This window comes from Cynocephalus volans, chromosome 1 (genome assembly GCF_027409185.1).
Source record: "Cynocephalus volans isolate mCynVol1 chromosome 1, mCynVol1.pri, whole genome shotgun sequence".
Lineage (NCBI taxonomy): Eukaryota > Metazoa > Chordata > Mammalia > Dermoptera > Cynocephalidae > Cynocephalus > Cynocephalus volans.
In genome coordinates, this window is record NC_084460.1 from 22,099,837 (window position 1) to 22,113,955 (window position 14,119).

General features: G+C 36.2%; 1 protein-coding gene across 1 annotated transcript in view; it reads right to left on the reverse strand.

Moving 5' to 3' along the window:
• Positions 1-309: 309 nt before the first annotated feature.
• Positions 310-14,119, reverse strand: part of MCM8 (minichromosome maintenance 8 homologous recombination repair factor) — a 42,387-nt gene continuing 28,577 nt past the window's right edge. The window contains exons 15-19 of the mRNA XM_063101936.1: positions 12,604-12,823; positions 12,095-12,304; positions 11,014-11,090; positions 7,669-7,858; positions 310-537 (exon numbers count right to left, since the gene is read on the reverse strand). Coding sequence (XP_062958006.1) covers positions 445-537; positions 7,669-7,858; positions 11,014-11,090; positions 12,095-12,304; positions 12,604-12,823 — 790 coding nt within the window. The 3' untranslated portion in view covers positions 310-444. The remainder of the gene's footprint in view (positions 538-7,668; positions 7,859-11,013; positions 11,091-12,094; positions 12,305-12,603; positions 12,824-14,119) is intronic.

A 14,119-nucleotide genomic window follows, 5' to 3' on the forward strand; every position in this document is an offset into this window, starting at 1 on the left:
TCTTGATGCATGAAAATTTTATGAAATTCAAACTTTAGTTTCTATAAATGAAGTTTTATTGGAATACAGACATGTTCATTTGTTCACAGATTATCTGAATGTGTACCCACATGGAGATTTGATATGCAAAACAATAAAATATTTATAAAAATAAAAGGTCAAAAATATAAGTAATTTATAATTATATCATTTAGATAAAATACTGTAAGTAGCCTTTTAGAGAAGTTGCAAAAAATTAACACATGACTATCACTTCTTAAATTAGTTTGCCATATCTAACACTATTTTCCTTTACAATACTTTTGAGACATCATTTTCCAAAGAACACCTGGGTTTTTTTGTTTGTCTTTTTGTTTGTTTTTTGTTTTTTTTTAATATTCTTCATTATTGAGATGGCTTTAAATTATTAATAAACTCAGGAGGCCCTAACTTGGTAAAGTCCTTTTACATAGTTTGAAGCTGGTAAGCCTTTGGCCCTTTTTTCAAGAGGTAACCCTGGTCATTTAGTGATCCAATAAAGTTTTCAAAATCAGCAACCTGGAAGAAGACATCAAAAGAGTTAGTCTACTAAGTAATAACTTTTGAATTAAATCTCTCAAACAGTAATATACAACTGTCAGGTTTCTTGGGCAAATAAAATTATTTGCACTTTTTACAGAGCAAACTGCTTATATTTAAGCTTTGGATTCTATAATGCCATAATAAATACAGGTTGAGTATCCCCAATCCAAAAATCTGAAATCTGAAATCTCCAAAACCCAAAACTTTTTGAGCACTGACATGATGCTCAAAAGAAATATTCACTGGAGCATTTTGGATTTTGGGCTTTTGGATTAGGGATGCTCAACCATTATGAATTCTGTAAACATACCACAGTCAAAAAAAAAAACCAAAAACTAAAATCAGAAATACTTCTGATCCCAAGTGTTTTGGATAAGGGATGCTCAACCTCTAAAAATGAAAACTCCTGTATGCAGAGAATCTTTTATATTTGTTTTAGCTTAACTTAAAAAAAAAATTAGACCAGCTTTTGAAATTAAGACAGCAATTTTCCACATAAACTGTTTTATATGTTTAAAGTGTTATTACATATTGTTTACTAGAACTTTGAATTAGGAAGAGCAGGTGGAATCTTGTCTGTTTAGTAGATAAGAAAACTGAGGTTTGGTGATGCAGCAGCAGGAGCAGCAGCAGTGGAGGACTGAGGAGACCTGAGAGGGGAACGGCATGGCAGACCAGGTTCCCTGATCCACCTGATGAGACTCTGCACCCTTTCCAGCTGGGAGGAATAGGCTTATTAAAAACCTGGAGGAGGCGCCCCGCTGGAGAGGCCCAAGTCCTGCGGAGACCATGCGCCCCCACAGCGCCGGCGTGTGACCGAGCAGGTAGGCCTCGTCGCCACTGGACTCCATCCCCAGCCCAGCCAACTGCGTGCTGAGCAGAGAGGCGCCCCTCTGGAGAGGCCCGAGATCCGCGGAGACCACAGATCCTGTGGTGCCAGCGTGCAACCTAGCAGGAAGGCCTTGCCACAACCAGACCCCATCACCAGCCCGGCCGAGTGCATGTCAACCAGAGAGGCGCCTCCCCGGAGAGGCCCAAGACCTGAGGCGACCATGCGCCCAAGGTGCCAGCGGGTGACCGAGCAGATACTGAGGTAGCCATGCCAAATTGGCAGCCCCAGCAGCATCCTAGCCAGACAATAGTGTCAAGCCAGTGGACCATGAAATCCCTAGCCACAATGATTAAACATCAAAGGAAAAATACCAGAAATATGAAAAATCAAGGAAGTACACCACCAAAGGGTAGTAACTCTCAAAATATAGATACTATAGAACAAGAAGCCCTTGAAATGTCTGACAAGGAATTTCAAGTGATAATTCTAAGGAAACTAAATGAGATACAAGAAAACTCAGCTAGACAACATGATGAAACGAGGAAAACTATATAGGACCTGAGAGAAGAAATGACAAGGAAATGAATGCCCTGATAAAGAATGTAGCAGAGCTTGCCAAGCTGAAGAATTCATTCAATGAAATAAAAAACACAACAGAGTTTAACCAGCAGGTTTGCAGAAGCAGAAAAGAGAACATCTGACCTTGAAGATGAGTTGTTTGAAATAACACAGGCAGACAAAAAAAAAAGAAAAAAGAATTAAAAACATGGAAGAAAATGTAAGAGAGATACCGATCAACCTTAAGCGCCCAAATATCCGAGCCATGGGTTATCCAGAAGGGGAGGAAAAGGAGACTGCATTGAAAACATATTCAATAAAATAGTGCCAGAAAAATTCCCAGGTATAGGAAAAGATACAGATCTTCAGATTCAGGAAGCTCAAAGATCCCCAACTGTATTCAATACAAAACGATCTTCTCCAAGACATGTTATAGTCAAATTGGCAAAACTCAAAGACAAAGACAGAATCTTAAAAGCTGCAGTAGAGAAGCATCAAATCACCTATAAGGGAGCCCCAATTAGATTAACATCGGACTTTTCATCACAAACCCTAAAAGACAGAAAGGAATGGGATGATATATTCAAAATACTAAAAGACAGAGATTGCCAGCCAAGAATACTCTACCCTGCAAGGCTATCCTTCCAAAATGAAGGGCAACCAGTATATTTCTCAGACAAACAAAAACTGTGGAAGTTCACTACCATATGACCAACCTTACAAGAAATTCACAACGAAATACTGGGTTTAGTACCTGAAAAATAACTACCACTGCCATAAAAACTCAAGAAAACTTAAAACCCACTAGTAAAAAATAAAAATGCCAACAATGAAGAGGAAAAAAAAAAGTTTATCTACAAACCAAGAAACCAACAAATACAGAAGACAAACAGTAAATCAGAAAGAAAGGAACAAAAGACATCCAAACAAAAATCAATAAAATGCTAGGAGTAAACCAACACTTTTCAATAACAAGTCTTAATGTAAAAGGCTTAAATTCCCCAATCAAAAGACACAGACTGGCTGACTGGATTAAAAAGGAGGACCCAACTATATGCTGCCTTCAAGAGACCCACCTCACCCATAAACACTCACATAGACTAAGAGTGAAAGGATGGAAAAAGATTTACCATGCAAACAGAAAAGAAAAACGAGCTGGAGTAGCTATTCTTTTTTTTTTTTTTTTTTTAAAGATGACCGGTAAGGGGATCTTAACCCTTGACTTGGTGTTGTCAGCACCACGCTCAGCCAGTGAGCGAACCGGCCATCCGTATATGGGATCCGAACCCGGGGCCTTGGTGTTATCAGCACCGCACTCTCCCGAGTGAGCCACGGGCCGGCCCAAGTAGCTATTCTTTTATCTGACAAAACAGACTTTAAACTAAAACTCACAGAAAGAGATAATGAGGGCCACTGCATAATGATAAAAGAATTCATCCATCAAGACATAACATTCATAAATATATATGCACCCAATGTTGGAGCAGCCAGATTTATAAAGAAAACTCTATTAGACCTAAAGAAGAAAATAGACACTAATACCATAATAGCAGGGGACCTGAACACCCCACTACCAATATTGAACAGATCATCTAGGCAAAGAATCAGCAGAGAAACAGAAGATCTAAATAACACTCTAAATCAATTGGATTTGGCAGATATCTATAGAACATTCCATCCAACCTCAGAATATTCATTCTTCTCATCAGCACATGGATCATTCTCCAGGATAGATCACATGTTACGTCACAGATCAAGTCTCAACAAATTGAAAAAAATTGGAATTATCCCATGAATTTTTTCAGACCACAATGGATTAAAATTAGAAATCAATAATAAACAAAATTCTGGAAACTATACAAACACATGGAAATTAAGCAGCACTCTACTTAATGACATATGGGTCCAAGAAGATTACAGGAAATCAAAAAATTTATTGAACCTAATGAAAACAATGATACATCATACCAAAACCTTTGGGATACTGCAAAAGCAGTACTAAGGGGGAAATTTATCGCATTAAATGCTTACTTCAGAATGGAAAGATGGCAAGTGAACAACCTAATACTTCACCTTAAAAACTACAAAAACAAGAGCAATCCAAACCCAAAGTTAGTAGATGGAAAGAAATCATTAAGATCAGAGCAGAACTTAATGAAACTGGAACTCAAAAAATGATACAAAAAACCAATGAATCAAAAAGTTGGTTTTCTGAAAAGATAAATAAAATTGACAAACCCATTAGCACGGCTAACTAAAAAAAGGAGAAGACCCAAATAACAAAAATTAGAAATGAAAAAGGTGACATTACATCTGATACCTCTGAAATACAATGAATCATTAGAGACTACTATAAACAACTATATACCAACAAATTTGAAAATCTGGAGGAAATGGATAAATTTCTAGACACACACAAACTACCAAAACTGAGCCAAGACGATGTAGAAAATCTGAACAGACCAATAACAATAAAAGAGATTAAAGGTGTTATCAGAAGGCTCCCAACAAAGAAAAGCCCAGGACTAGATGGATTCACAGCAGAATTTTACCAAACATTCAAAGAGGAATTGAAGGGCCGGCCCGTGGCTCACTCGGGAGAGTGCGGTGCTGATAACACCAAGGCCCCGGGTTCGGATCCCATATACGGATGGCCGGTTCGCTCACTGGCTGAGCGTGGTGCTGCCAACACCAAGTCAAGGGTTAAGATCCCCTTACCAGTCATCTTTTAAAAAAAAAAAACAAAGAGGAATTGAAACCAATTCTCTATAAACTATTCCAAAAGATTGAAACAGAGGGAATTCTCCAAAGCTCATTCTATGAAGCAGACATCACCCTGATACCAAAACCAGACAAAGATACAACTAAAAAAGAGAACTACAGGCCAATGTCATTGATGAATATAGATGCAAAAATCCTCAATAAAATACTAGCTAACAGAATACAGCAACACATACGTAAAATTATACACCATAATCAAGTGGGATACATCCCAGGGATTCAAGGTTGGTTCAACATACACAAATCAATAAATGTGATACATCATATCAATAAAATCAAATACAAGGACCATATGATCATCTGAGGTGCTAAAAAAGCATCTGATAAAATTCAACACTCATTCATGATAAAGACTCTCTACAAGTTAGGTACAGACGAAAAGTATCTCAACATAATTAAAGCCATATATGATAAACCCACTGCCAATATCATCCTGAATGGAGAAAAGCTCAAAGCTTTTCCCTTAAGAACAGGAACTAGACAAGGATGCCCACTCTCACCACTCCTCTTCAACATAGTGTTGGAAGTACTAGCCAGAACAATCAGAGAAGAGAAGGAAATAAAGGGCATCCAGACAGGAAAAGATGAAGTCAAACTGTCCCTGTTTGCAGACGACATGATCCTATATATTGAACAGCCTAAAGCCTCTACAAAAAACTCTTGGAGTTGATAAATGATTTCATCAAAGTTGCAGTATACAAAATCAACACACAAGAATCAGTAGCATTTTTATTCTCCAATAGTGAACATGCAGAAAGAGAAATCAAGAAAGCTTGCCAATTTACAATAGCCACCAAAAAAATAAAATACTTAGGAACTGAATTAACCAAGGATGTGAAAAATCTCTATAATGAGAACTACAAACCACGGCTGAGAGAAGTTAGATAGGATACAAGAAGATGGAAAGATATCCCATGCTCTTGGATTGGAAGAATCAACATAGTGAAAATGTCCACACTACCCAAAGTGATATACAAATTCAATGCAATCCCCATCAAAATTCCAATGACATTTTTCTCAGAAATGGAAAAAACTATCCAGACATTTATATGGAATAAGAAAAGACCATGCATAGCCAAAGCAATTCTGAGCAAAAAAAAAATAAAGCTGGAGGCATAACACTACCTTGACTTTAAACTATACTGCAAAGCTATAATAAACAAAACAGCATGGTACTGGCATTAAAAACAGACACACTGATCAATGCAATAGAATAGAGAATCCAGAAATCAACCCACACACTGACAGCCATCTGATCTTTGACAATGGGACCAAGCCGATACACTGGGGAAGAGACTGCCTCTTCAGCATATGGTGCTGGGATAACGGGATATCCATATGCAGGAGAATGAAACTAGACCCACACCTCTCACCATACTAAAATCAACTCAAAATGGATTAAAGAATTAAATATACACCCTGAAACAATAAAACTTCTTAAACATAGGAGAAACACTTCAGGAAGTAGGACTGGACACAGACTTCATGAATACGACCCCAAAAGCATGGGCAACCAAAGGAAAAATAAACAAATGGGATTATATGAAACTAAAGAGCTTCTGCACAACAAAAGTAACAATTAACAGAGTTAAAAGACAACCAATAGAGTGGGAGAAAATATTTGCAAAATATACATCTGACAAAGGATTAATATCCAGAATACATAAGGAACTAAAAGAACCTTAAAACAAAAAAAAAAGTAACTCAATTAAAAAACGGGCAAAAGAGCTAAATAGGCATTTCTCTAAGGAAGATATACAAATGGCCAACAAACATATGAAAAAATGCTCAACATCACTCAGCATCCTGGAAATGCAAATCATAACTACACTGAGATACCATCTAACCCCAGTTAGGATGGCTAAAATCCAAAAGACTGTGAATGATAAATGCTGGCAAGGTCGCGGAGAAAAAGGAACTCTCATACATTGTTGGTGGGACTGCAAAATGGTGCAGCCTCTATGGAAAATGGTATGGAGGTTCCTCAAACAATTGTAGATAGATCTACCATATGACCCAGCTATCCTACTGCTGGGAATATACCCAGAGGAATAGAAATCATCAAGTGGAAGGTATACCTGTTCTCCAATGTCCATTGCAGCACTATTGACCAAAGCTAAGAGTTGGAACCAGCCCAAATGTCCATCATCAGATGAGGGGATATGGAAAATGTGGTATATCTACACAATGGAATACTACTCTGCTATAAAAAAGAATGAAATACTGCCATTTGCAGCGATACGATGGACCTAGAGGAAATTATATTAAATGAAATGAATCAAGCACAGCAAGAGAAATATCACATGTTCTCAATTATTTGTGGGAGCTAAAAATAAATTAATTAATACACAAATAAACTGGGGGAGGGGAGAAGAAGACACAACAATTACAATTCCTTGAAGTTGATACGACAAGCGAACAGATATGAGGTTGTTGCGAGGGAGGGGGGAGAGGGAGGAGAAAGGGAGGTTTCGGCAATGCACCACAATAATCAACCACATTGTATACTGACAAAATAAAATAAAATTTAAAAATAATAATAAAAAGAAAAAGAAAACTGGGCCGAGCCCGTGGCGCACTCGGGAGAGTGCAGCGCTTGGGTGCGCAGCGACCCTCCCGCCGCGGGTTCAGATCCTATATAGGAATGGCCGGTGCACTCACTGGCTGAGTACCGGTCACGAAAAAGAGAAAAAAAAAGAAAAAAAAAGAAAAGAAAACTGAGGTTCAAAGACATTAAGATGGCTTCCCCACAAGGGACTGTCAGAAAAACATGGAGACTGAGTCTTGCTATAGTGCTTCCCTCTAACTATCAAGATGTTGAAAACCTTTGAGAAGAGATAGGTATGAATCTTAAATAAATAAAACCTGTTTTTGTTTCATTATACATTAATAAGGACCTCCTGAAATTATTACAAAAAATAAGTAGTTTATCATACCTGAATGTTTAGCTCTTTGGCAATCTGCCGCAGTTGATGAAATTGAAATAAATTATTATAAGTTCTTTCAGCAATGTTGTTGAGAGCAGAAATAAATCTTTTTGCTGTTGACCTGTTGCTCATTCCAGAACCATGCTGGGATCGCTCAAAATCTAGGTTCCCAAATTCATCAGAGTAAGTTCCTAGCATGCTGAAAGGAGGGAAGAAAAAGTTACCCAATGTGGCATGGCTAGAGAAATTTTTGTCCTGGGCTTCTAGGTTATAAGAAGAAAAATTTGGAAGTAGCCATGAGGCTCACTTAGCAAAGATTTACACGTGTATATTGAGTAGCCACTTGGAAATTCATTATGGTATGGACTGTTTTGGGTTAATACTATTTTGTACACAGTTACTGCTTTTAAGAAATCTCCAAATTTGAAAGGGGAAATGCATAAAAACATGTTATTTGCAATATAAATACCTGAAAAATTCTTTTTGATTCGTGAAAAAAAGAAATTCTAAACATAATAAATTTAGGCTTTACCAGGTAATGAAGTGTTCCTATAGTTACGCTTAACATATCTTTCATTGATTTCACAACCAAATTTATTTTTCTCTTCTACTTAGAAAAAATCCTAAACTCTAAATTCTTATCAGTGAAAATCAAATTATTTGCACAAGTATTTGGCAGTCTCTAGGATTCTTATTAGTCTCCCAAGAAGTCATTCCCAGCAGAAGTCAGGCAGGCAGCATGTTTGTGACCACTCCTTTATTTCATATGCTAGTACAATAAGCCCTTGGCAGCACATTATATGAGAAAATCTAGTAATTCCTAGACTATCTGGTTACTAATAAATGGCCATTGGAGGATCTCTAACTCAATTAAGTCAACTGAAGAGGAAATGAAGCCAGCTAGGTAAAATTTTCAGCTACGAGATCTCTCAAACCCTATTACTGAATCACATAAAGAGAAAATTGATGATTCAAGCACTACATGATGTCATACCAATAGGATATTTAAACATAGAATATGTTACGAATTGGTTGAAAGGGTTGGTAATCATTAATTATTAATAATTTAACTTGTTATGAGGTGCAGTTGCTTTGGGGCCAGCAATAAAAAATTAAGGTTTGTTAATTCTAGAATCTTTAAAACTTTTAAAGGCAGTCAGTATAACTTCACTGTTGCTGACACACTGGATTAAGGAGAAACGTTCCTCTTCTTCCAAAGGCTGCCTATAAGGGTAGAAACCAGATGTAGATTATTGCTCAGACTTTCAGGAGATGCACGGGAGCCTTTCTACTCATATGCATACTTCTAGAGGCAGCAGACAGAACAGAGCAGCCTCCAGTGATGGGCCAATATCAGCCTGGGGATGAAGAGACAACTAAGTAAAGTCTCAGCCTATGAAGAGAGGGAGAAAAGGATCTGCAGCTCAGAGCTACTGGAAATTTAGATGGACAGCATTGAGGAACAGACCCCAAAGATTCTTTGAAAAGGGTAATTTTAGAAACTTGTGATCAGGGATCCAAGGTTTGCCAGTTTTTGAAGACTTCAGTTTATGGTATGGGTCAAAGAAAATGGATCTCTCAGTCTCTTCTTAATATCATCATCAAAGCTGGGACTGCTGATAGTAAATAGAGTTTACTGAGTGTCCACTAATGTGCCAGAACCGTATTTGTTACTTTATACAGCATCACTGCATGATACTCAGAGCAAAAGTCTTTGTAGTTTGTTTTACACCAGAGGAGACTGAGAAGCAGAGCACAACCCATCATGGCAGCTTCAGGTTAGATTCTAATGCCCTTGCTCTTCCAGCTTTGCTGCATCATTTTTATTCACAGCCGAAGAGGAACAACTGGGCAAAGCCACCTAGCTCTGACAACAAGTAAGTCCCAGAATAGCAGCTACTAGGAAAAAAAAAAAAAAAAACAATCCATCTACCTTTGAAGAAATAGAAATTACTTAACAAAATAAGATAAAATAATTGCATCGTTAATTTTTTTTTGGCCTTGGAAAAGTAGATTCCTAACAAATTTAATTGCTGTGACAGTGTATTTTAAAAAGCTAATTTCTACATTATGACACAGTTGTGCAGATGAAAAGGAAGCTCTTTAGGCAGTGATATGGAATGATCTCCAATATGCATTTTAAATGAAAAAAGTACAGTATAGAATGTGTATGGTAGTTATCTACTATTTGTCTACAAAGGGGAAAACAAATATACAGATACATACTTGTGATGTGCATTTTATATGTGAAAGTCACACATATTAAACAGGGTAGAAAAACTTTTTCCACTATATACATTTTGAACTTTGGAATTTTAAAGAATATCAATGTATTAACCTATTCAAAAAAATTTTTAAGATGGAAAAAATCCTACCTAAAATAAACAGCTTTCACTTTCACTCATTAAAAAAAAAATCTATGTCTAAGATGACCTATATGTTTAATTAAAATATAAGTTTTTTTTCTTTAGGAATCATGATCTACCAAATGATATAAAACGCAAAGGATACAATTTAGCAGTATTTATCAAAATCCTAACGTACTTACCCTTGGACCCAGAAATACCTCTTCTGAGAGTTTATCATACAGGTATACAACCTACTCACATATGAAGTACCTTATATAGAATATTCCTCATTATAGCATTGCTTGTAATAGCAAAAGAATGGAAAATATTCGTGGTCTAGCAATAGGGGACTAATTAAATATCTACACAATAGAATACTATATAGTTGTTTAAAAAAAAAAAAAAGTTGTTTCTATGTCCTAATAATGAAATAATGAAAGATCTCTGGATACAAAGTGAAATTAAAAATTGGTAGAACGGTGTAAATGATATGCTGTTTTCAGGAAAGTAATGGGTGAATGGGTGGAGGAGAGGGGCAGGTGGTAAACAGGTGCATTATCATTTGAATGGGTAATACATCCACATAGTTCTAAAATCAATTCAAAAATACATATTTTGAGAAGGCTTGCTTTTTTTTACACAGTTAAAAAGATTTTAAGACAAGAAAGTACAGTTTGTTCAGAGTAAAATAAGTCATCCAACGGGCTAAATAAAAGTTATTTTGCTTGCCCTAATTAAATACATAATTTAGGGCCTGCCCATGGCTCACTTGGGAGAGTGTGGTGCTGATAACACCAAGGCCACGGGTTTGAATCCCTATATAGGGATGGCCAATTAGCCCACTTGGGAGAGCGTGCTGCTGACAACACCAAGTCAAGGGTTAAGATCCCCTCACTGGTCATCTTTTAAAAAAATAATAATAATAAATAAATACATACACACATAATTTGAGATGGTAAGATAACTGGTATTTCATCTAAAACAGCATTTAAAATTTTAATCGTACCTATATTTCATAATTTCAACTATATCCTCAGCATCTTCTTTGGTTGCTTCCTCTCTTAAGTCCAACCTTGTTCGTGCCTTTGAAAGAAAACCACCATTTTCAGACAACAAAAAATAAATATATCTACCACTGTTTAAGCAGGTACAGTATAGCTAAGTTTATTTCATTTATTCTTTTTCCACAAAAACTGACTTTTGGAAGAGAGAGGCTGTAATTATCAAAAGTCACGATTTGAGTACTTGGATATGAAAATAACAACTCATGTAGCTGGCTGATTAGCTGGGAAGAGCACAAGCACAATGTTATACCACCAAGGTCAAGGGTTCGAATCCCCATACCAGACAGCCGCCAAAAAGAAAAAAGATGAATATAAATAACAGACAAACCTCTGGTGAAACTGACCAAGAAAAAGAGAAATAAAATATGAAAATAACAACTCAATATATGGATAAAACTAATTTTTACCTACTAACATATCTTTCTGAGAATGTTCCGATTTCAGGAGATTTTATTATGAAACACACTTGGCTTGTCCTTGCCTTTCACTTTCCGGAAATCAAGCCTAACCAATTTGTTAAAATAACAAAGAGGAAAAAGCCCAAACTCTGACCCAGCCAATTTTAACTGCCAAAGTTCTCTTAGCATTCTACAGCTGTGAATAGATATTATTGCTGTTATGTAGAAACATAGGCATTATCCTTACAGACCTGTCATGTAATCAAATCAAATACTCAAGACAGTTGACATGGTCTACATTCCCATATACTCAACTTGGAATCCCAGAATCCTAGTTAACCTAACCTCTGTTCAGTCACTTTAGGAGTCTCCTAAGTGTCATTAAAAGAAAAAAAAAAAAAAAATGTATGGTAAGAACTGGTCCTGTGCCTAGAAAGAAGTGGCTATGCTTTGACATATTACATATATTACATATATGACCAAATCTTTTTAAAATGTTTATCCATTCATCTCTAATGTCTCTGAGTAGGAAGAAGAACTTGGTCAATTATGCAGAAAATTGTTCAGAAGAGAAATCATACTGCATCCTACTCCCTTCCAAGAAAGGATGAACATAAAAATAAACCTCTGTTAGACGAATCAAAGATTCTAGCTGTCTGGTAGTGATTGGTGAGCTATTTAACCGCTGGCTCTGTTTCCGGAGCTCAAGGTAAAAATCTTGAAGAACTTGAGCAGCTTCTGTGGATAGCCTCGGGTAGACATACTGCCGAGCATAGCCAATGTACTTTCTCAATAGCTGGTGGGGAATCGGATCTATTGTTTCTCCAGGAACCACCTAACCATGATAAAAAGACCCATGATTACAAGGATAAGCAGCAAATGTAATCTTTCTGCTAAAATAACTATGTTAGACAAAAATTCTAAAAGACTCTCCAAATAAACCAAACACTGAAGTTGTAGCTTTCATTCTAGTTGACTTAGATTATTTCAAATGTAATTTACATAAACTTTAGTATCATAATATAAAAAATTTTGGTATGACAGTTTATATACTACTGCTCTACAATAAGACACACATTGAACTTTGAAATTAAAACAGAACCAAACTGAATGATTAAGGGAAAAAAAACATACCTTTAGTCTTTCTGATAATGGTTTCTCAGAAACCACTTCAAGTACAGAAGTATTTGAATCTTGACTATTCATACGAGCCACTGTGGCACTGCTAACAGTTCTCTGCTTTCCAGCTCTTAGTGCAATCACATGCTCAGACAGTAAGTGATCGTGATGCTCATTTGGAGTGTCTAGCAGGATAAAGACCAAATCAAATCTGGATAGTAGGGCACTCCCCATTCTAAGAAGCATGAAAGAAAAAAGAAACAATGATTGTAATCAAAACAAACAGAAAACCTAGGAAATCGTTTACTCACTTGTTTACTACTCAGGTTCCATATAGAACATGGCCCTTTCTCACACCACCAAAACCACTGAATTCTTTATATTCTATTATCACTAACTGACAGTAATGCTACGTGATATATCAGAGATTATCTAGTTGAGTAGTTCTTAATCTTTTATACCTTTTGTCTCACTAAAACACAGAGTATCTCAAATACCTATGTCCCATTTAGAAGCAAAAAGCCCACTTTCTCTTAAAAGGGCATCTATATGTCTATTAGTCCTTATAATAAAAATGCTGTGTTCTTTTTAGTCATCTTTTCCAAACCCACCAATACAGATAGATTTGAGACATGAAAAATGAAAAAAAAATTTGACCAAGGTTTCAACGCAAATTTGTAGTACCACTAAAAACCAGAATCCAAGTCTTCTGGATTTTTGCTCAATAGGATCCTTTTGATCTTTCCAATATAGCATTTTGCCATTTTACAAAAGAAAAAATACTAATATTGTCTTTTTTGGTGGTGGTAGTTCAGAAATACCCAAAGTCTCTAAGTACAATGGTATATTTTATGTATCAAAGACTATTTCTATATTAAATATATAAATTGTTAAACATTAGGAAATTAGCTTTTTTCTTCCACTAGACTTAAGGTTCTAATTTTTCACATGAGGCACTCCTGTTTTTTTCTTACTTTTGCATCACCCAAGTCTATTTTCTTATTTCATACATCTTGTCCAACCTGTACAAAACGGGTTAAAAGAAAAAGCATACACACTTACAGATATAAACATTGTCTTTGAAAAAATGGGATCCCACTGCATGCATAAGTATTTAATGTGTGCTCTTCTCACTTAATGGTAAGGCACAGACAAGCTGCCTTATTAGTACATACAAAGCAAATTTCATTCTCGTAATCATTACACTGTATGGTCTTATAGTTTTAAGTTGTTTCCAGTTTGGGGCAGTGATAAGCAATGCCGTAATACCTACCCTATAAACATATCTTTGTGCACCTGTGTGACTATTTCTGTGAGCAACATTCCTAAAAGTAGAATGACTGGAACAAATGGAATATATGTTTAAAGTTGTAATAAAGCCAAGTTGTCCTTCAAAATACTAAATTGTGTATGTGAAAACCAATTTCCCCACACCTTTGCCAATAATGATTGTTAATAATTAAAATGTTAGTCAACCTGGTAGATATCAGCGATACTTCATTTTTTAATTTGCACTGTTTAAGCACATTAT